This window comes from Lissotriton helveticus, chromosome 9 (assembly GCF_964261635.1).
Source record: "Lissotriton helveticus chromosome 9, aLisHel1.1, whole genome shotgun sequence".
Classification (NCBI taxonomy): domain Eukaryota; kingdom Metazoa; phylum Chordata; class Amphibia; order Caudata; family Salamandridae; genus Lissotriton; species Lissotriton helveticus.
In genome coordinates, this window is record NC_136070.1 from 571,253,597 (window position 1) to 571,274,585 (window position 20,989).

A 20,989-nucleotide genomic window follows, 5' to 3' on the forward strand; every position below is an offset into this window, starting at 1 on the left:
GCTGTCTTCAGCCATCATCGTAATTTGGCGGAGGGTGCCTGCTAGGAACCGCCACCATTTTACCAATGAATACCGCTGCACCAGGCAATCATAATGATTGCCTGTGGTGGTTCGGTGGCGGTCAGTCTTTGTGACCGCCATGGTCGCGGTGAAATTCCCCCGCCATCCTAATTTGCCGGGGGGGGGGGGGGGGGACTCGCGGTCAGAGTACAGAAGGACCGCCACCGAATAGCTGGTGGTGACGGTCCTTCCGCCATCGTAATCGACCCCTTATGTCTGTTGAAAGGGATGCCATTCACAGAGACAAAAAAATTAACAACAGCCTAACCCCCACTGTGCTAATTTCTGGGGCTCTGGAGATGGGCTGCCTTTTATGGTTAACATCTGTTTATTGTATTTTCAGAACAAAAATCGCCACCTTCAACCAACCGGCCGGTGGGAAAACATTATAGAGTAAGAAATTAAAAGGAGACGATAGCCAAGGAAGAAGAGAGGAGGAGGAAGGGGGCAAGGGGACCAGTTCCAGTTACTGTCTTATGTCTCTAGTGGGCTTCATCTTGTGGGTTGCATTCCCGCTGCGGGGATGTCTTGGAGTCTTGGGTGGGATCTCTGGTAAGCCCGAGCACACAGAGATACATGGGGCATGTGAGCTTCTTAAATTCAGTAGATAAGAATTTCAATGTGGATTTCCAGATTTTATCAAAGCGGGAGAGTCCTTGTGATATGTTGACCATTATTTACTCCATTCCCACCACATCCCATAGCTTATGTAGCCAATCTAATCTGGTTGGGACATCCTCTCCACCCCACCTAGCCAGCAGCACTTGCTTAGTCGACCCAAAGTCAGCCTGATAGATCGTCCCCGGAATGATTGAAGGGGATACGTTAGGGTATTCGGAAGGCCTAATAATATGTAACTGGGAAATCGTGGCAGGTCCGTGTCATGTGTAGAGTTGACGTCATGCAGTGTGGCATCCCAAAACGGCTGTATCTTAGGGCATTCCCACAGCAGATGGGTCAAGGTGCCTATTTGGCCACAGTGACACCAGCAATGAGCACCTGCCCCTGTTTTCCAGCTTGCCACCCTGTCCAGGGTATAGTACCAAGAATGCTCTATTTTAAGTAACATCTCCTTGCCTGCCCTGTTACTGGAGGAGGCCCTGGCTCTATGTACAATGTCTTGCCATTCTTTTGGGGAGCATTCCCGTGCGCATTCCGTCTCCCACCTACTTGGCTGCCTTTTATAGACCATTCAGCCTTTCCTCTATGTGAGACTGCATGGCCATGGAGACAATTATCTTTTATTCTATGTCTTTTAATGGTTGTTTGAGTATTGTAGACACAAATTTCATCAAATTAAATATTTTTTCCTAAATATTAATTACAAAAAGGGGGAAAAATAAAATGGAATTACTTGATAGTCAGATCCGTCAGCCTTTTAAAACATTTTGAAATTTTAATGAGATTTATTTTATATACTTTACGAAATTGGTGATAGAGATTTTGCATTACGGTAGAATTGCTCTTAAACAGGAATAGTGTTTCTGATGGCTATTAAGTATGACCAAATTCGATAAAATAGCCTGAACCGTTCCTAAAATACGTCAATCCATCTTAGAACTTGTTTGCCAAATTTCATGCAGCTTTGTCAAGCGAGCCAAAAGGTATAAGCAGGTCCCAAATGTTGCGCTTTCCATTCACACTGCACTACTATGGTTGTTAAACATCCCACCATACAACACAAAAAATTACACCAATAGTGGAAGGTAAGGGTTGGTCCGACTTGGGTTACTTTTCTGAAGAGGTTTCAAATGTTAGAAGAAAAAACGAAATAGTGCTATGTCAACAGCAATCACATGGAGGACCAAAATTAGAATGAAATACCGGACCTGATTGGCAGATACTCAAAAAAATCTTTTACATTACAAGTTTTGAGCATACATCTCGTCCCACCTAAAAAAATCCTGATGCCACATTGATTCAGTGAAAGTGCACACCAACTCTGGATAAACCATAAAAGACACCAGGGTCAGAAAATTGCTCAATCATTAAAGAAAAGATAAAACAATATGTGACTCTCAGACTAGCACAACATGTTCTCTAATCAAGCAAACAAAAACATTTTGCCCTACCTTCGGGTTAAGGGAAATTTGCAGAAATTTGTGAGTTGGGCAACCCAACTTCCATGTGAACCAATAAATAGACCTTGGACTTATGGTCGGTGTGTACACACAATCCCCTGTGCCTCGCACACCCTTTCTTCTACACACTTCATATCATGACTTGGTGACCAGGGAGGGTTTCTAAGGGAAGAAAACAAGTTACTTACCTGTAACTTTGGTTCCCCAGTATTGGTAACTTTCATAGATTCCCATGCTTTGTATCATTCCCCGTCGTCGGACTGGGAGTCTCGGTAATAAAAAATATCATAGTAGTAGGTACAAAAGAGAAAGGAAAGGCCTAGGCCTCATTCCCTTTTGTAACATATCAGCCTCTTTTTGTAAAAGAGACCAAACTGTAGGCGTCAGCCAATCAGAAGAGCCTCACCCTTAGAACCTTCCTGAAGGAACCTCAGAGCCTCAGATTTTCGTAGCCGTAGTGTGCTAGACACCATACTTGCTGAAGGCTGAGCTTTCCCCGGGGAGGTGGGTGGGCGCATGGGAATCTATGAAAGTTACCAATACTGGGGAACCAAAGTTACAGGTAAGTAACTTGTTTTCTTACCCCAGTATTGGAACTTTCATAGATTCCCATGCTTTGTATCAGAATAGCAAGCAGTAAACACCATAAACACATTTTGTAAAGCAGTATACCATAACATTAGCCAGAAAAGTACAAAATGTGTCACCCATGGAAGGTGGGATAGAAAGGAAAGCTCACCCATCACTTGAAGAGGTTTCTCAGGACAGCCTGGCCCACAGCCGCGTCATCCTGCTGCAATGACTCTAAGCAATAATGCTTAGTGAACGTGTGCACGCTGCTCCAGGTAGCAGCTCTGCAGATGTCCTTGATATGTACCCCCGCAAAGAGGGCCGTAGAAGAAGCCACTGATCTCGTCGAGTGAGCACGGATCTTGCCCACTAGAGGTTTTCCTGCTAACTTGTGGCAATGCAGAATGGCACTTGAAATCCATCTCGAGATCCCCTGTTTAGACAGAGGGAGACCTTTGTTTGGACCGCCGAAAGCAATGAACAATTGTGAAGATTTTCTAAAGTCTTTGGTTCGGTCCATGTAGAACTTTAGACAGCGTTGCAAATCCAGAGTGTGCAATGTCTTTTCTGCTGGAGTGACTGGGTTCGGAAAAAATGTCTTTAGTATGACCGGCTCATTTAGGTGAAAGTCGGTGGGGACCTTGGGAATGAACCTTGGGTTCGTCCTTAAGATGGTAGTGTTCTTTTTGAACTGCAAAAACGGTTCTTGGATAGTTAGGGCTTGCATCTCCCCCACTCGCCTCGCTGATGTGAGGGCTAAGAGTAAAGCTAACTTCCATGATAAGAATTTTAGGTCTGAGCGGTGAATCGGCTCAAAAGGTCCCTTCATTAGTTGAGCCAGGACTAAGTTTAGATGCCATGTTGGAGGAGGAGATCGCACTGGCGGATAGACCCTGAACAGGCCTTTGAGGAATTGTTTGACAATTCTTGCAGACCACAACGAAGGACCAGAATCAGATCTTCTGAATCTCGAAATTGCCGCTAAATGAACCTTGATAGTAGAATGGGACAGATTAGACTTAGCTAGCGAGAGTAGGTAAGGTAGGAGCTGATGAGGTTTTGACGTGAAAGGATCAATCTTTTCTTTTTTGCACCAGATACAGAATCTTTTCCACTTCAGTCTGTATGTTTTTTTTTTTTTTTTTTTTTTAAACCTTTATTGAAAGACACGTATAAGTACAAGCGCAGGCCTACAACCACAGGGGCCGGCCGCAAAATCAGGAGATTCAAAAAGGCAACATCAATGCGTACAATAAAATGAATACAGGAGAAACGTGAAAGAAAGACGTTAAACAGTGAGCGCCAGGATAAGAAAGGTTTCATTTTACATTTTATAGAGGAGGCAGCAACCACATCTACCGGGGCGTCATGCAACATATACAGAAAGAGAGGGGGGGGCGGGAGGGAGACAGCCCCCCACTCAATCAAATAACCCTAGTAGGGCGAAGCCCAAAGACATCCCACGCCCATCAAAGGTTCAAAAATAAAGGACAAATTTCAGCAAACAAATAAAGTGGACGCCACATGTACAGCCCTCCCGCCCCGAAAAAGGAGAAAGTGCAGACACGTACGAAACAAAGGAGTTAAAACAAAGGGACATAGCCCACCCCCTGAAAAAGGCAAAAAGGGACCATAGAATAAAACAAACTAAAATAACAAACACCCCCCCACCCTACATCACTGTAATGGCTACGGCCTACCCCACTAAACAGCGTGCCTGTCGCCCAGAGTCACCCGAAATATAGAAGAAAGAGAAAGGGAGTAATAACCAAGAAAGAGAAAGGAGAAAGAGAGAGAAAGAGAGGGAAAAAAAAAAAAAAGGGAAGGGAAGGGAGAGGAGAGGAGCCAGCGATCGAAACATAGAACACTACCCCATTCGCAACAACGGATCACTAATCGAGGGCGAAAAGGACAGTGAGAAGAGCCCGCACAAGGATGGAAACAAGAACTAACCAAAATAACGAGGCCTGGAGATGCCATTTAAAAGGGTCCCACAGGTACTCAGGCGCAATCACCCCTGTCCACTTTTATGAAGAGTCGAGCTTCCAGACCTCGCCACGGCCGAAAAGCAGCATGATACAGTGGGTCCATACCAGTCAAGGAAAGCCAGTGGGATCTCCGCAAAACACCGTCCCGGCCAACAAGAAGCAACCAGGAGAACTCGGCAGCAGTCAGAATGCAAAAGTACCTCAACGATCCACGTGGCCAAGCACAATACCTGGACTGTCCAGCACGAAGCAAAGAAATCAGGATGTAGGAAACACTGCAGCATCGGCACCGGGTCCACTTGATCCCATAGAATCAAACACCCAGCCGGAGATCCCAGCACAGCAGCCGGAGAAGTTTCAACCACCACAATTCGGGGAGACGACACCGCGTCACAAAATGGCGGAGCAACCATGGCGGCGATCCGCGACTCCAAGTCTCGGCATTTCGAGGACAGGTCGATCCGCAGAGCAGCCAGGGCAGACAAGACAGCACTCCGAGTAGGGGCCGCCCGAATCAAACGAGGGCCGGAGAGAGCAAATGCAGCAACTTCCCCGTCTCCAGGAGAAAGACACTCCAAGGGGCCATCCGCCATCTTAAGCACAGCGCCCGCCGCCATCGTCGCGGGCGCCTCCAAGTCCACCAGGATCACCGGCAGCCCCAGGGCACACAGCCGATCCGCGGCGGATGGCGCTCGGCGGAGAAAGGAGAGTCACCAGAAGAACGGGCGTGCTCCCCACAACACTCGGGGGGAGCCCAGCACCGGACCCCGGGCGGGACAAGCAACAGGAGTGGGCTTCCCACTTGAGGGGTGCCGGACAGCGCGGCTTCTCTTCTTCGGGCCGGCAGGCAATCGGACATACGGGGTGGCCCACCAGCGGGGGTGGGTCCGCTCCGGGGCTTCCGGCCCGCGGCTCTCAGGCTCCCACCATCGGGTCTCTCCACCGGTTCCGGACCGCCGGCACTCCGAACATCTCCGGGCAGGCGCAGCACTCGAGGCCCCGGCGACAAGGCCAGCAAGGCGACAAGGGCAGAACGCCGGAATGACTGCACGCCAGAGCCCCGGAAAAGGATGGTAAGTGAAGGCTCTTCCCTGGTGACCAAATTCGGAACACCCCGAACAGGATGAAATACAGGATAGGTGGCGGGGAGGAAGGGATCACGGAGCGAGGCGGTTATGCGACTGTTCCGATCGCCATCTTGGCTCCTCCCCCAGTCTGTATGTTTTGTTTGTGGACGGAGCCCTTGCCTGAGAGAGGATGTCTTTGACCTCATTAGAAAGAGGAACATTCATGTATTCTCGCTGGTCAGGAGCCATGCAGTCAGGTGCAACGATCTTGGGTCTGGATGCCAAACTTGTCCTTCGGACATTGCCAGGAGATCCGGAACATCTTCCAGCCTTATCGGAGGTACTAGCGATAGCAGATGGAGCTCGGTGTACCAGAATTGTCTTGGCCATGCCAGGGCTATAAGGATGAGCTTGCATGGTTCCGTCCTCATTTTCCTGAGGAGACGAGGAAGCAGGGGAATCGGTGGAAATGCATAGAGAAACCTCCCCGTCCAGGCTATCGATAGGGCATTGCCCAATGAGCCTTGGTGATGGAACCTGCTGGCGTAGGCTAGGCACTTTTTGTTGGTCGGCGTTGCAAAAAGGTCCACCTCTGGTGTGCCCCATTTTTGAAAGAGTAGATCTATTACTTGTTGTTTCAGCTCCCACTCGTGACTGACTGAGGCGAGCCTGCTCAGCCTGTCGGCTCCCTCGTTGAGCACTCCTGGTAAGTGCTCCGCCTTTAGAGAAATTCCGTGAAGAATGGTCCATTCCAGAATCTGTTGAGCCTCTCGCGACAAGGGGAGTGACCTCGTCCCTCCTTCCTTGTTCACATAATGCATAGCCGTGGTGTTGTCCGTCCTGACTAGCACCTGTGAACCCTGGAGACGCGGAAGAAAGGCTTGAAGGGCTAGCCTGATCGCTCTCAGCTCCAACAGGTTGATGTGTAGCTTTTGGTCGCTTGGAGACCAATGGCCGCTGACCTGCAGGTCCTGCATCACTGCTCCCCATCCCTCCAATGACGCATCCGTCGTCAGTATGTGAGGTGATGGAACGCTTGCGAAGGATAGACCTTGGCATAAGTTCTGTGGATTCGACCACCAAAGCACCGCCTCCTTCATCTCTCGAGTGACCATTACTTTGTCGTCGAACGATCCGTGCACTTGCTGCCACTGGAGGTCCAGTTGCTCCTGCAGGGGGCGCATCCGGAGCCTGCAGTGCGGGATCAGGGGTATACAAGATGACATCACCCCCAACAGCGACTTGTAGCTGCGTACAGAAAGACACTTTTCTCTTTGAAGGCTTCCTGCTAATCTTTGCAGTTTCTGTACCCTTTCTCGAGTAGGAAATGCTTTTGAGAGCCGCGAATCCAACATCGCTCCCAGGAACCGCGCTGTCCGTGACGGCAGCAGCGTGGATTTCTCCATGTTCAAGGTGAGACCCAGATTTTGGAACAGAGTGGTGCAAGCCTGCACCGCGTCCTGCGCTAATGCTCTGGTCGGGGCCTTTAGTAACCAATCGTCCAGGTAAGGGAAGACCTGGAAGTGGTTTTTCCGCAGAAATGCTGCTACAGGTGCCAGCACCTTCGTAAAAATCCTTGGAGCAGAGCGAAGGCCGAACGGCAAGACTCTGAACTGAAAATGGCTCTTGGCTACTGTGAAGCGTAGGAACCTTCTGTGCGCTGGGTGAATCGGGATATGGAAGTACGCATCCTCCAGATCGAGTGTGGCCATATAATCCCCCGGGTTGACCATTTCCAAAACGTCCTGTAGGGATACCATCCTGAAGGATAAGGAGATGAGATAGGCATTTAGCTCCCTGAGGTCCAGGATGGGACGCCATTTCTCCTGCGTTTTTCTCACCAGGAAGAACCTGGAATAGAAACCGTGGCCCTGTTGATTGGAGGGGACCGGCTCTATCGCTCCTTTGCGGAGCATTTGTTGTACCTCTAGCCGCAGGAGATGCAGATGTTTTGAAGGGATGGCTGATGGGGGTCTGGGTGGAGGGACTTCCGTAAACTCCAAAGTATGTCCCCGTCTGATGATGTTGAGCACCCAACGGTCCGATGTAATTTGGGACTAGTTCAGAAGGAATTTTGACACCCTGCCTCCAACTGATGATCTCTCGGAGGAGGGAGCAGTAGGCAGAGCCAGAAGGCCGCTATTGGCGTTTGGACGAGTCTCGTCCACGGGCCGCTTGCTTGCCTTTGTTGTAAGGCCGTGAATAACCAGAGGACTGGCCCTGCCTTTGTTGGTATGACTGGCGATTCGGCTGGTACCCAGAGCTGTTCGAAGAATAGCGCTGTTGTTGGTATGCGCCTCTGTAGGTGCCACCTCTGCCTCTTGTGCCCCTAAAAGGAGTTTTGCGGTACTGGAGTGTTCCCAGCGATCTAGCTGTCTCCGTGTCCTTTTTGATGTCTTGCAGCGTGTCGTCGATCAATTTGCCGAAGAGTGCCTCGCCATCAAAAGGTAGATCAAGGACCTTGTTTTGGATTTCTGGCCGAAACCAAGTCGCTTTTAGCCACCCATGGTGTCTTAATACTGCCGCTCCTGCCAAAGCTCTAAAGGACGTTGTGGCAATGTCCATGGCACAGTCTATTATCTCCATGGAGACCGCTTCACCTTCTTGCAAGGTTTTCTTGGCTTCCAGCCCGTTTTCTGGTGTAAGCTGATCCAAATAGGGAGCTATATCGCACCATAACTGGCGATCATATCGTCCCAATATTGCCAAAGCATTGGCGGCGCGAACCAGAAGGCTAGCAATGGATGAAAATCTCTTGCCTGTGTTATCCAGCCGCCGTCCATCCTTGTCAGGAGGGGCTGTCAAGGGAGCAGAAGGGTTCCGTGACTTCCTTTGCGCCGCTTGTGAGATTACAGAGTCCGGCTTGGGATGACCTGTCAGGGCAGCCGGTCCATCCTCCGGCGCTTTATACTTTTTGTCAAGGCGCGGTAGCACAGGGACCACCGTCGCTGGGTTTTTCATGGTCTTCAAACCCTCCTTCCATAGATGTTCCACAATCGGAATGGACCTCGTAGTCTTGCGGTGAGTGTCTTTAAAATCGTACAAGAAACAGTCTGTGGTTTCCGCAGGCAATACCAACTTAAATCGGCCGGCTGCACGTTCCATCAGTTGGTGAAAACTGCCAATGTCAGCAGGAGGAGAATCACCTAGGTCCTGGTGGGGCGAAGCTGGATCCGGGATGATGTAGTCATTGTATTCATCCCCTTCCTGATCCGAGTCCTGATTATCACCGGATGACGCATCCGTATCATTATCATGATCCCCATCCGGATCATCCGCTGTTCCAGACGCAGCCTGGGGCACTGGCCGCTGTGGTTGAGGAGGAGTCTGCACTGGGTGTACAGGAGGGACAATTGAAGAGTGGTCCTTTACTGGTGTTGACGGAGTAGACCTCCTCGGCGCTGGTCGCTCGGCCTTGGACTTGTAGTCTTGCAACATCTTGTGCAGGTCATGCAGGAAGGACGTCGGGACTGAAACCATGTCTTGTGATTCACAGTCCATTAAGTGGTCTGTTTGTGGGTAGTCACCTCCACCTTGTTCATATGCCTCCTCTGAGTCCGTCTCTTGACTTTTAATGAGAAGCTGAGATGGGCTATTCGCATAATCAAAGCCATCCTGACCGTCTCCCTCAGAGTACTCCTGGTCTAGCAACATCGTTGGGGGTAATGAGGTCACCCTCCTTGGGGATGTCATTTCAGGCGTGATCCTTGTGAGAGATATTGTTACCCTTCTCTCTGCAGCCAGTATCGTTGGTTGGTCCGTCGACGCCGGTGAAATCCTCGTCGACGAGATAGGAATAGTAGATGTCGTCGTCGACGCCACCGACGACGAGCCCGCCGTCGATGTAGAAATTGTTGTCGTCGTCGAAGCACTCGTCGACGACATGACCGTCGTCGACACCGTCGTCGACGTCGTCGTCGGTACTGCCGTCGTCGACACCGTCGTCGACGATGATGATGGTTTCTTCGTCGACGATGTCTTCGACGATGTCGTCGGCATACTTCCCGTCGACGCTGCAGTCGTCGAGCTCTTCTTACACGACGACGAAGCTTTCGTCGTCGACGCTCCCGCCGACGAGCCCGTCGACGGGACCAATTGGAGCTTGGGCTTCATTTTCGTCGTCGACGGAGCCACCGTCGACGAAGTCTTCGTCGTAGAGGACTTGGAACTCCTCTCTGAAGAGTGTGAAGAGGGTCTCTTGAAGGCTGGGTCAGTCTTCTCACCCTTAGGAGGCGAAACCAGTTCTGCCTTGCCCGACCCACTGTGGTGGGGGGAACCTCCTGAACCCCGGCCATCAGACTCCCTGGGGGTCTTCTTTGAAGCCTTAGAGGGGCGCCCAATAGAGGAAGATGGGGAACCTCTACCCCTTTTCACTGACCTGCTAGAGGAAGCACAGGACGCCGATTCCTCCTCATCACTGGAAACTCCATGTTTCCTTTCCTTCTGCCTCTGCAACCATGTAAGAAGCCTTCCAGCACGATCTCTCAAGGTCTTGGTGGAGAGAGTGCGGCAAATCTTACAGTCCTCTGCCTTGTGATCTGGATACAGGCAGTAGATGCAATCCTTGTGTTTGTCTTCCACAAACAGCCTTTTCTTCCCACAGGTGGAACAGGGCTTGAAAAGGGCTTTCTTCTTCTCAACCTCCGACATTTTGAAGAAGAAAGAGTTTCCTGAAGAAACCTGAAGAAAATTCTGAAGAAATATCTGTAGAAATGAGTTTTAAAGAGTAGAAATAGAGCAGAGCTCAATGGAGACTCCCTAGCACAACGTGCGGTAGAAAATCTGAGGCTCTGAGGTTCCTTCAGGAAGGTTCTAAGGGTGAGGCTCTTCTGATTGGCTGACGCCTACAGTTTGGTCTCTTTTACAAAAAGAGGCTGATATGTTACAAAAGGGAATGAGGCCTAGGCCTTTCCTTTCTCTTTTGTACCTACTACTATGATATTTTTTATTACCGAGACTCCCAGTCCGACGACGGGGAATGATACAAAGCATGGGAATCTATGAAAGTTCCAATACTGGGGTAATCAGAACTTACGTTTGCTTCTGGTTATTGTAATTAATGGATTGGGTCAGTGCACCTTCTATACACTTGCCTGATTTAAATCACATTTTTCTCTTTTGTCCTTTGTACTCCCTTTTATCATATTTCTTCTCTTCCTCCACAGCTAACATATGACCCCGTACGTACCTCACACTGATTTCCAAGTTTAGTGATACGGATGTCCAGCTGCTGGTTTTGCTCTCTGGTGGCACTGCACTCTGCCTCCATGCGGGTCTTCTCTAGCTGCAGAGTGTTAAGCTGGCTCTTCAGAGCACGGTGTTCGACCAGCAACTCCTCCTGCTCCTGTCCTGCCTGGCTAAATGACCTTTTCAACCTGAAATGGCAGAGAGAGAGACAGTTAAATCTAACTCAGTTACTTACAAGGTAAAGCTAGAGAAGGAGGTAGCCTATGCTACATACATGGTGGTAGAGTACATCTGCTAAGGCCTGGGAAAAGGTAAGTCCTCCGGTAAAGGACAATGCAGCGACTAGGAAGAATTTCAAGATTGTCCTACCAGAAAAAACAAATAGCACATTAAAGGTGATGCCCAAATATTGTATGGATACAGAACAAATCCAACCACTAAAAATAACAAAGATGACCATCAAACACAATCACCAAATAAACTATTGATACCCTAACATTCAATGCGGCAAACACATAAAATAGCTTTCTGAGAAGGCAACCAAAAACCAAATGAATATGCCACAAAAATAGCCATAACCAACTAATGGAAAGCCACCAAATGCAACCACCACAAACCACTTGCATAGCGACTTAACAGTAAAGAAGAAAAACCTATGTACACCCAGAAAGGATAACCTAATTACAGCATTTGGATACCCCAACAAAATCATGCGAGTACCAGCAGAAGACAACCATCACACATAGGAAAGTCTCTAAAGGTATCCACAACTCTAAAAAATATCAGCCAAAGTTAATACATTTGAATCATATGGATAACAATTTCAACATTTGAATGACATCTACTTCATAAGCCATGAAAAGTCACATCACATACAAGGGGTCACCAAAAATATGTGAATTGTGAATCCTCACAAGAGAAAATCTATAAAACCAAACAATCCTTACCCTAATCCATCTAAACCAGCTATACCTTGACTGCCACGTGGCCATCAAAAAGTACACTGACCAAAATAAAAAGCATGGATCTTCAATATCCACTATAATATAAAAAGATATGGTTTTTAAACCAAGCTGGAGCCCCTTGGGTTTTACAAACCGATCATATAGACACCCAAAAGAATCTGATTCCCTACACCGTACACTCCTCCACCTACCAAGATTTTCTTAATCAAAAATCTCGATGTCACAAAGGTTGCACCAGAATTTCAGAGGGCATGGTAGTGAAAGTGGACCTTAATTCATAGTGTCAGGTAACTTAGATAAGGGATCTTTCCTTTTTTCTTTACTTTCGGGCAGGTAGGATATGAATTGTTTATAAATTTAATGAAGATACTCATGGAAAACCAGGGTTACAAGGCAGTTTGTCTTCTTTCCCCATCATGGTTTCCTCTGAATATTCAGAAGCACTGACCAGAAAACAATAGACAGTTTGTTTTTCACTTATAGCTTCGAAACATGTGAATGGAAATTTACCAATCTAAAGAAATACATCACATGGAACTTAGCACAAAACAGAGATGACAACTCGAAAACTAGGGGAAAGAAACAGACAGCTACATCCTGCTTAAAAAACTGGACCCACCTAAGAACCTATTTTGAGGTAGAGCCAGGACAGTGAGGCTTGTAAAGGCTTTTCAAGAACTTAATGGATTGTTGCTGAAAATATCCCTATTAAGACCTTACTGGAAATGGTATCAACAAATAATTTTCCTCACAAAAATGCACTCAAGTTTGGATATTAAAGCCTTCTCAATATTAACGATAAAGATGCACTGCTACCCATTAGGTAATCCTACAGGGCTTGGCCCACAGAATACAAGCATTAGATTAGAGAATACAACACGCTTGGTTTCAGTAAGAAAACCAAAATGCTTCCTATCCCTACCATGTTATGAACATATCACTGACAAACTGATCGACCTAAAGGAAAAAAATATGAAAACTATACATGAAAACGAAGAGGGTTGAAATACAAACAAGTGTATAGTAATGAAATACAAATAATGTATACCAGCATGCAAGGGCTGCAGATGGCTCATCAAGCTGCCTTAAAAGAAAAACATCTTGTAAAAGAGGAGTTATCAAGAGGATCAGTGAAAGGTAAAAGAGCGGCAAAGAAGATTCATATGTAGGAAGTATCTAGACCTACTATCAGGAATGAGCCACATGCCTTCTGGTGAAACAGACAGATGGGGACACACAGGGACACGCACTCTCTCTTTATAGAAGGAAAGCTTTTTTGCTCATTAAACAATTTGTAACACATTTTGTAAAAATACAGTATAACATACTGACTTTCATGTTCCCAAAGATGGTGGAGATTTGCAAACTGATCAAATTGATAAAAGCTATGACAGCGGTTCCCAAAGTTTTTTTTTAACCATTAACATGGAATAACCCAGAGACAATTTTAGCCATGAAAACAAGAAAAACATTTCAATGAAAGTACACCAAATCACAAACGTTTGTAGTGAACTTTCATTTGATGCATTTCGTTGGTTTGGTGTATTTTCCCTGAGCTATTTAGAAGCTCGAAGTGAAAAACAAACTGCCAATAATGCTTGCATCCATTATATAAACACATTACATGTTCATAAGGTCAGGAATATCTGAAAATTTGAAATACGTGTTCTCATGGGATGATGATTGGTAAGGGAACGCTGACACAGCAAGGCCCCTTATTTGCCTTGCTTGGTGCAGTACCACATGGTGGTGGTGTCCTTCGTGTGAACCTAGACCAGCCTACCCTTGATGGATGAGAGAAAAGGTTTCAAAGACAAACAAATATCCTGCAACTCCAGCAGATGTGGGGTCAGCCCTCTGCCAGAGACCACAGTCCCGATCTCCACCTCCCCAACATGACCTCCCCAGCCCAGAAAAGAGCCATCTGTCACCAACATCAGCTCTGGGAGGGGAAGGGAGATGCACCTGCTGCTGGATCAACTGTATTTAAGCAGCCACCTTTGCAAACTTCAATCTGTCTCCTCTGGGACCTAGATGGTATTGGCCACATTTCCTGGGCGCAGGAACCTTCTGAACTTCAAAGTACAATGCAGCGCATGCAGGTGCCACCTGGCATAACTGATAAAAATGATGCAGGAGGCTAAGAGGATAAGAACCCTCAGAGCAACTCCCACCATGATCCAAGACCGAGCCAGAAACTTCAAGACCATAGCCTGAATGTCCTGGGCTCACTGCAGCAGAGGGAAAGCCCTGAACTCCACTGTAGCCAGGATTTCTCTAATGAATGGAAGCCTCTGTGAAGGCGTCAGGTGGGACTTTGGCTCGTTGATAATGAACCCTAATGATGTTGAGAGATTTTACATTGTCCAGAGGAGGTCCCAGGCTAACATTAGCAGGTCTGCCTTCAACGGCCAGTTGTCGAAGTACGGGAATACTGATATCCCTAACCTCCGAAGATGGACTGCAGTCATTGTCATCACTTTTGTGAACATCCAAGGGACACTGGTGAGGCCGAAAGGGAACATAACAAACGGAAAATCTTCCTGGCCTACCATAACCTGCAGATAATGTCTGTGGGACTGCAGGAAAGATATATGAAAAAGAGCATCCTGCATGTCTAAGGACATCCACCAGTCGCCTAGGTGGGCAAGGTGAGTATCTTTAATTTGTCCTTCAACAGGAAGGTATTCAGAGGCTAGAGATCCAACCCTTCTTCAGAACGAGGAAACAGTGAGAGTAACAACCTCCTACTCTTCTTAGTCCAGATCCCTCTCAATGGCACCTCTTGAGAGCAACAGTGGTACCTACTATAACAGAATGGAAAGGTGCTCATTGGAAATCTGCTCTGGTGTGGAAGGAATAGTGGGTGTGGCTGAAGGAAAGCTATGATGGCATTGCCATTTTGAGCTATTCTCAAGAACCATCTGTCAGACATGATAGATTGCCAACCTGGGAGGAAATGTTGAATCCTGTCCCCCATTTGTTGGGCAGCCACCATTAATGGCAAACAAACTAAAGTTGTTTAGTGGCCGTTGTAGCATGGAAAGAGGAATTTGAGTAATAATGCCCTTCCTGACCCTCACAGTGCCTGCCAAATCCATGTCCATGGTTTTGAAAGGACTAGGGTGCCTGCTGAACTGGTTGGGAAGGCTTTGTCTATACATCAACTCTCTAGAATAACCTCTAAACTTTCTAAATTGATGCAGAAACTGTCTAGTATGGGTCAATAGCCCCAAAGAGCATGCATTAGCTCTACTGTTCTTATAGCGTTTAACAGTTTGCCTTTTCACTGAACCTGTGGGAGCAATCAAATGTAATATCCAAATGTCATATCCATCACTGAAGAATTCTGTGAAATGCAAGCACGCGTCGACAAAGTTCAACAGAAGTACTGACTATCCTTCCCGGGCCATTCATAGCATCCAGACACCTGCGAACAACATATTTGTCTGAGTCCTTTAGAGGCTGTGCAGCAATTGTATGCAATGATTCTATCTGAAAAAAACTACTAAATAGATTTATGGCAAACCAAAAGAAACACAATGTGTGAGTAAATATTAAGTTCAATAACAAGGTTGGTATAAATCCATTCAGCAGTGTGACCTGTAGGCATAAGCAAGATTTCTTATGGGAGTCAAAATTAGAAAAAACAACTATTTTCACAAAGCACCCCTGCCCCCTCTAACTTTATTCCCCTGCAAGGACCTACACGAAAATTGACATGCAGGATTTTAACCACAAAGCCAAGAGAATGCCAAATTTCTTGCAAAGCTGGCCACTGAATCTAAGGTCATAGGCAAATCAAAAATGCCTTGTCAATGGAAAGTGTCCCTGAACCATACCTCCACAACAATGATGGCCACTGTGCAATATACATGTGCGAAGATATTCTATTGTTTATGAATTTTACAGAGCATCCCTGGATGAAGGACCATATTAATTTCAGAAGGGCCTCGAGTGAAAATCGAACACGAACCAAGAGGGTGTGGGAAGGATTGAAGCTGTGTGACATTTACCTCTCCATGTCCTCTTGAAGCCTTAAGTGGTCCTCCTCGAGTGCTCTTTGCCTCCGAGCATCCAGCTGTAGACGTTCCTGCTCTTCCTTCAAGGACCCTTCCAACTCCTCTAAGTGGGCTTTTTGAGCCAGCAGCTGGTTGTACCTACATAACAAAAAAGGACATGTATTGCAAAAGACTCGAAAGACAACACCATGTTAGATAACACATTGTTTGACTCTTGTGGGGCTTTAAGTGTAGCTTTTAGGCAAACTAGCAGTCATTTGTGAGCAAGAGATGACTTTCTGGGGGCACCTGCATGCAAGTAAAAGATGTCATCAGTGAGAAAAACTTGTAGCCACCAATCAAAATGTCTGATCACTCACCTAGTGACCCTCGGGGAGTGGCTGAGCCTGTTGAACAATGGTTAATCTGTTGTGTTCTAAGACACTAACAGGATGTTTGGTGGTGAATAGACAGATTTCAAGCATAACGGGGGGATATCAGGAAGAAAATGCCAATTAAATCCACACTTGAGAACCTTCTGAATAAAACAACATAAATCACTGTATGAGTTTGCAGAGAAACTTAGAGTCAACAAAGTATAACAATATTCTATAAACGTACAAGGAATCAAGCATTGTTTAATACCATGAACTGAAAAATTGCACATGTTCACATATTTGTTTCTTAAATGTGCATAATGCTACTTAAAAAAGAACATAATTATGGTTTCTGGTTGGCTGAGGTATGCACCCTATCCAAGCAGGAACCACAATCCTAGTCAGGATAAATCACAAACACACCCTAAAGTAACCTGTGCTCCCCCCCTGGTAGTTTGGCTCTGAGCAGCCAGGTTCAACTTAAGAGGCAATGTGTTAAGTATGTGTGCAATGCTTCCAACAGTAAAAGAGTGAAAACACCACAGAAAAGATACCACACCTGGTTAGAAAATTAGAGCTTAATTTAATGAACGAAACAAGACCAAAATGAAAAACATCCAATAAGTAGAACCAGAGTTATGAATAAAAAACCCTGTAATGTAGTGCTTAAAAGCATAACATGCCAAACTGGACTATCTGGTCGCGCTAGACCGGGTCAAATTCAAAAGTTCAGGCCAACTGCAATGGAGCGTGGGTCGGATACTGGGACCAGCCTTGGCTCGCTGCAAGGTATCTTGGTTGCGTCGAAGACGAGATGCGGAGTGCAGGTGAGGCAATGCATCTGGTTGTATGTCTAAACAACTACTGCCTAAACCACGACTGCCTTAACCACGAAAGCCTAACCACAAGCTATTTTTAACCACTACCTTTTTTAGCACGACTTCCTAAACCACGAAATTAAACATCTCGTGTTTGGCCATTAGATGGCACTATTGTACTTGCAATACTTCTTGCGTGAACCACTTTTTAAAAAAAAAACTGATCTAAATGTTCTATTTTAGTATGCTTTGACAACGCATACCATTATATATATTTTTTTATTTATCCTTTTTGTTGGGGGGAGACCCCCCACACTCCCACTAATCTTCCCTTAATTCTGAGGAGTGACGTTATACAGGATACGTTATACTTCGTTGTTCAGCCTTTCGTTGTTCCGGCTGACGTTGTTCAGCAGTCTTCGTTATTCTGTCCTCGTTGTTCAGGTGAGTCGTGGTTCAATGATCGTGCTTTAGGATGTTTCCCAATGCATCGATGACTGTCTACACTGTAGAGTGGCCGCGTTGGTTCCAAGCCACACAAAGGCAATGATGCATCGGGAATTGAGTCGATGCGAAGTGCAGCCGGTAATGTGTCAGAGTCGATCCTAGCAATGGCGGGGATGCAACCGCAGTGGATGATATGCACCGGTTCCGAGTCCTTGCTTCAACGTTGAAGCGTGGATTCTGCTGGAGAAGCACTTCAAACCCACTCCCCAGAGTCCAGGACTGGGCTACCACCACTTTGCGGGATAAACTCACAGATGGCAGCGTCCAGGTGCTGCAGCAGGAAAGTTGGAAGTCTTTTATGTCCCTGAGACTCCAATCAGGAGGCAAGCCAACAAGCCCTTGGAGTCATTCGGATTTCTGAGTTGTAGAGATGCAGGCCCAATCCTCCTCACTCCCAGGCAAAAGGGCAGCAGGAGTCCAGCAGAGTATCAGTCATTGTAGCAGCACAGTAGTCCTTCCTGGCAGAGTATCCTCACGTCCAGGAGTGTAATGAGTTGGTGATGTCTGAAGTCCTTTTTTTAATACATAGTTATGCCTTTGAAGTGGGGAAAAGCTTCTAGAGGCATACCTTTGAAGCATGCAGATACTCTTCCACCCCTGCCCTGGCTCCAAGCTAGCTGGAGTGACAATGTAGGGTAGATAAGTCCTATTGTGTGTGGACAGGACACAGCCTATTCAGGTGTAAATGAGCCTGGGGCCAGCTCCTCCATCCCATCCTACTCTGGATGTCCCATTAAGTCATACCTAAGCTCCCATTGTGTGTGGCTGTCTAGAGGAATACACAAATCCCAACTGTCACCCACACCAGAAATGCAATCATAGACCGGTACCAAATGGTTAAGGCAAGAAAATGACCAATTTCTAAAAGTGAGATTTTTAGAACTGTAATTTAAAATCCGACTTCACCATAAGTTAGGATTTTAAATTTGGAGTCTAGAGACCCCAAAGATGAACCAATCATATCGTCCCATATAGCAAGTATGCTTAAAAAAGTAATATGGTAATCCCAATGTTATCCTATGGAAGAGTTTTAGGGAGAGAGCATATGCACTTTAGCACTTGTTAGCAGTGGTAAAGTGCTAACGCCAACAAAAACGAATGAAACAGAAAAGGAAAGGAGGAAGGCAAAACCTTTGGGGGTGCAACGCATGATTGTTTTCAACACCTCTATTTGTTTTTACTCTTATATGCTCATGTATATACTTTTGCAGTGTTGCGATATATTGTTCATCTTGTGTACACCTGTATCTTGCATACTATTGTTACTGACCCACTGGTCTCCCTCTCTTTTGTCCTTGATCATTTGTAAAGTGCTCTGATACCCACCTGGGTCATGCTTGCGCTATATAAAACTATATAAATAAAAAATACATAAATGGGGTGCCCTGAGCCACTGCCAACCAGAAGCTCCTTCAGGTTTCACAGAAGGGGCATGGGAACCCTTTCTTTCCCCCCTTAGTATGGGACCTGTCAGTAGCTTCCTTGACCCCCATATCACTCTGCTGGGGGAACCTGATCCACCCTTCTTGGGGTCACTCCCAGGTACCCTCTTTTAGACCCTTGCGCAAATCCAGGGATCCACCTCCTTACCAAGCTCCCTGGGGTCAGTAAGCTTACTGTCAATCAAATGTCGGTGTAAATCTTGAAAACAAAGATTTAAAATATGCCCCTTTGCAATCAAGTTATCCGATCCCTGATAATGTTTCATTTCACTGGCCCTTCACTCAACCATTAAGTGCTTTCCAAAAAGACTCATCACAATCCACCCAGGTCCATTGGGCCAGCTTCTGACTGTCCCTGAACTTTTGCCTATACCTTTCTTAGGTCAAACCATATTTCCTGATAAGGAACTCTTTTATGGGGGATACCTCATCCGGTCCTTCTTCTCCAGGGCCTGTAGGGTGTTCCTCCCCTCGCTAGGGATATGCCCCCACAGACTAGCACCCCAGCCATCCTCAGGAATCATGTGCATCAATAAGGCAATATTATATGCCTAAAACCCCTTATCAATATTGTCTCCCACCACAAAGGGAGTCACCAGACCTTTAGGAATGTGGACCCTCTTGCCATCACAAGGCACTGCAGGCATGTTGCCACCATCACTGCTGGACTATGCCTGCCTGGTCTTGAGATCCAGCTCCTCTCATGAGTCAATCACTCCAAAGCAATTCTCTCCCCCATAGCCAATTTCTTTAGCTCTGTTTCCGTGACCAGCCTTTTTTCCTCTAAGGTTCTATCTTTCTTTCTCCAATTTTAATATGGCCATCTCCAACTTGAGCTTCCTTTCCTGCCATCTGTCCTCCAGCTCCTCTGGGGACAGGCTCCTGGAAGGCACACTGCTTAGTGCCCTGGGAGGGATCTCTAATCCTGGGAGTATGTTACCCCCTCCTCAACAGGTTTGCAGTCCAATACCCTTCTGTGGTTCCTGCTCCAACTCCTCCTCCTCATCCAACTCTTCCTCCTCATCTGCTGGGGTCTCAAGGGCCTCTGCCCATGACCTCAAGGCCTATTTATTTCTATTTCATAAACTTTTATTTGATTATAGAATCATATAATCATAAAAAGTACATTTTTTAAGAAAAAAGGGAGAAAAGATTTTTTCTTAAATCAATAAATAAAAAAAATAGTATACAGATAAAATCACAGAGATGGAGTTTCGGGATGGTAATATAGTCTCTCTAAATTGAGAAACAAATACATGTTTAGTTAGAAACTTTGCGACGTGTTGATATAACTACTTTAAGAAAGGTAGCTATCAGTTTCGCTTCTTGTGGAGATTTCGGGGATTGTAAATGGGAAAGTGCTGAATGCGATTGTCTAAGTCCATTAGATCGGAGAATAGGAATGATCCATGTTTTTCTTGCTGATCTGTAATATTTGCAGAAAAGGACTACATGGATCGTAGATTGTGCAGAAACTCCATCGCAGGGACAGCTCATTAGATTACGGGACCAGTTCTTCGTTTCCGGAAATGAGACCAGTCGATAGAAAAGATCAAACCGGAGCCTTGTAATTAGGAGCTTTTCATAGTTCGATAGGAAGTATGTTAAATAGGGCTGAATAAGTTTCCCTGTCTGCAGTTTACAAATTCTTTCATTTTGAATTTTAGTGATCTCTGCTTGATTGCGGAGTTCCCTTAGATGGCCCATACATATTCGTTTCAACTGTTTCTTCGAGATGTCTTCAATTGAGGGTGGTTCGAGGAAGTAGTGCTCACAGTCAAGATCTACAAAGAATTTATAGATATAATTCAGCCACGGAATTTTCCGCAAATGCGCTAGGCCAAGACAGTCGGAAATAAGGGAGCGGGTAATGTGACTTTCGGGATTACACCATATTCGCTGCCACAATAAAATGGGCTGGCTTCG

The 20,989-nt window shown here is 46.4% G+C and overlaps 1 protein-coding gene across 1 annotated transcript in view; it reads right to left on the reverse strand.

Annotated features, from left to right (window-relative positions):
- The window catches only part of LOC144781589 (protein Daple-like), a 316,346-nt gene that overhangs the window by 53,546 nt on the left and 241,811 nt on the right, over window positions 1-20,989 (reverse strand). The window contains exons 21-22 of the mRNA XM_078660504.1: window positions 15,935-16,078; window positions 10,955-11,141 (exon numbers count right to left, since the gene is read on the reverse strand). Coding sequence (XP_078516630.1) covers window positions 10,955-11,141; window positions 15,935-16,078 — 331 coding nt within the window. The remainder of the gene's footprint in view (window positions 1-10,954; window positions 11,142-15,934; window positions 16,079-20,989) is intronic.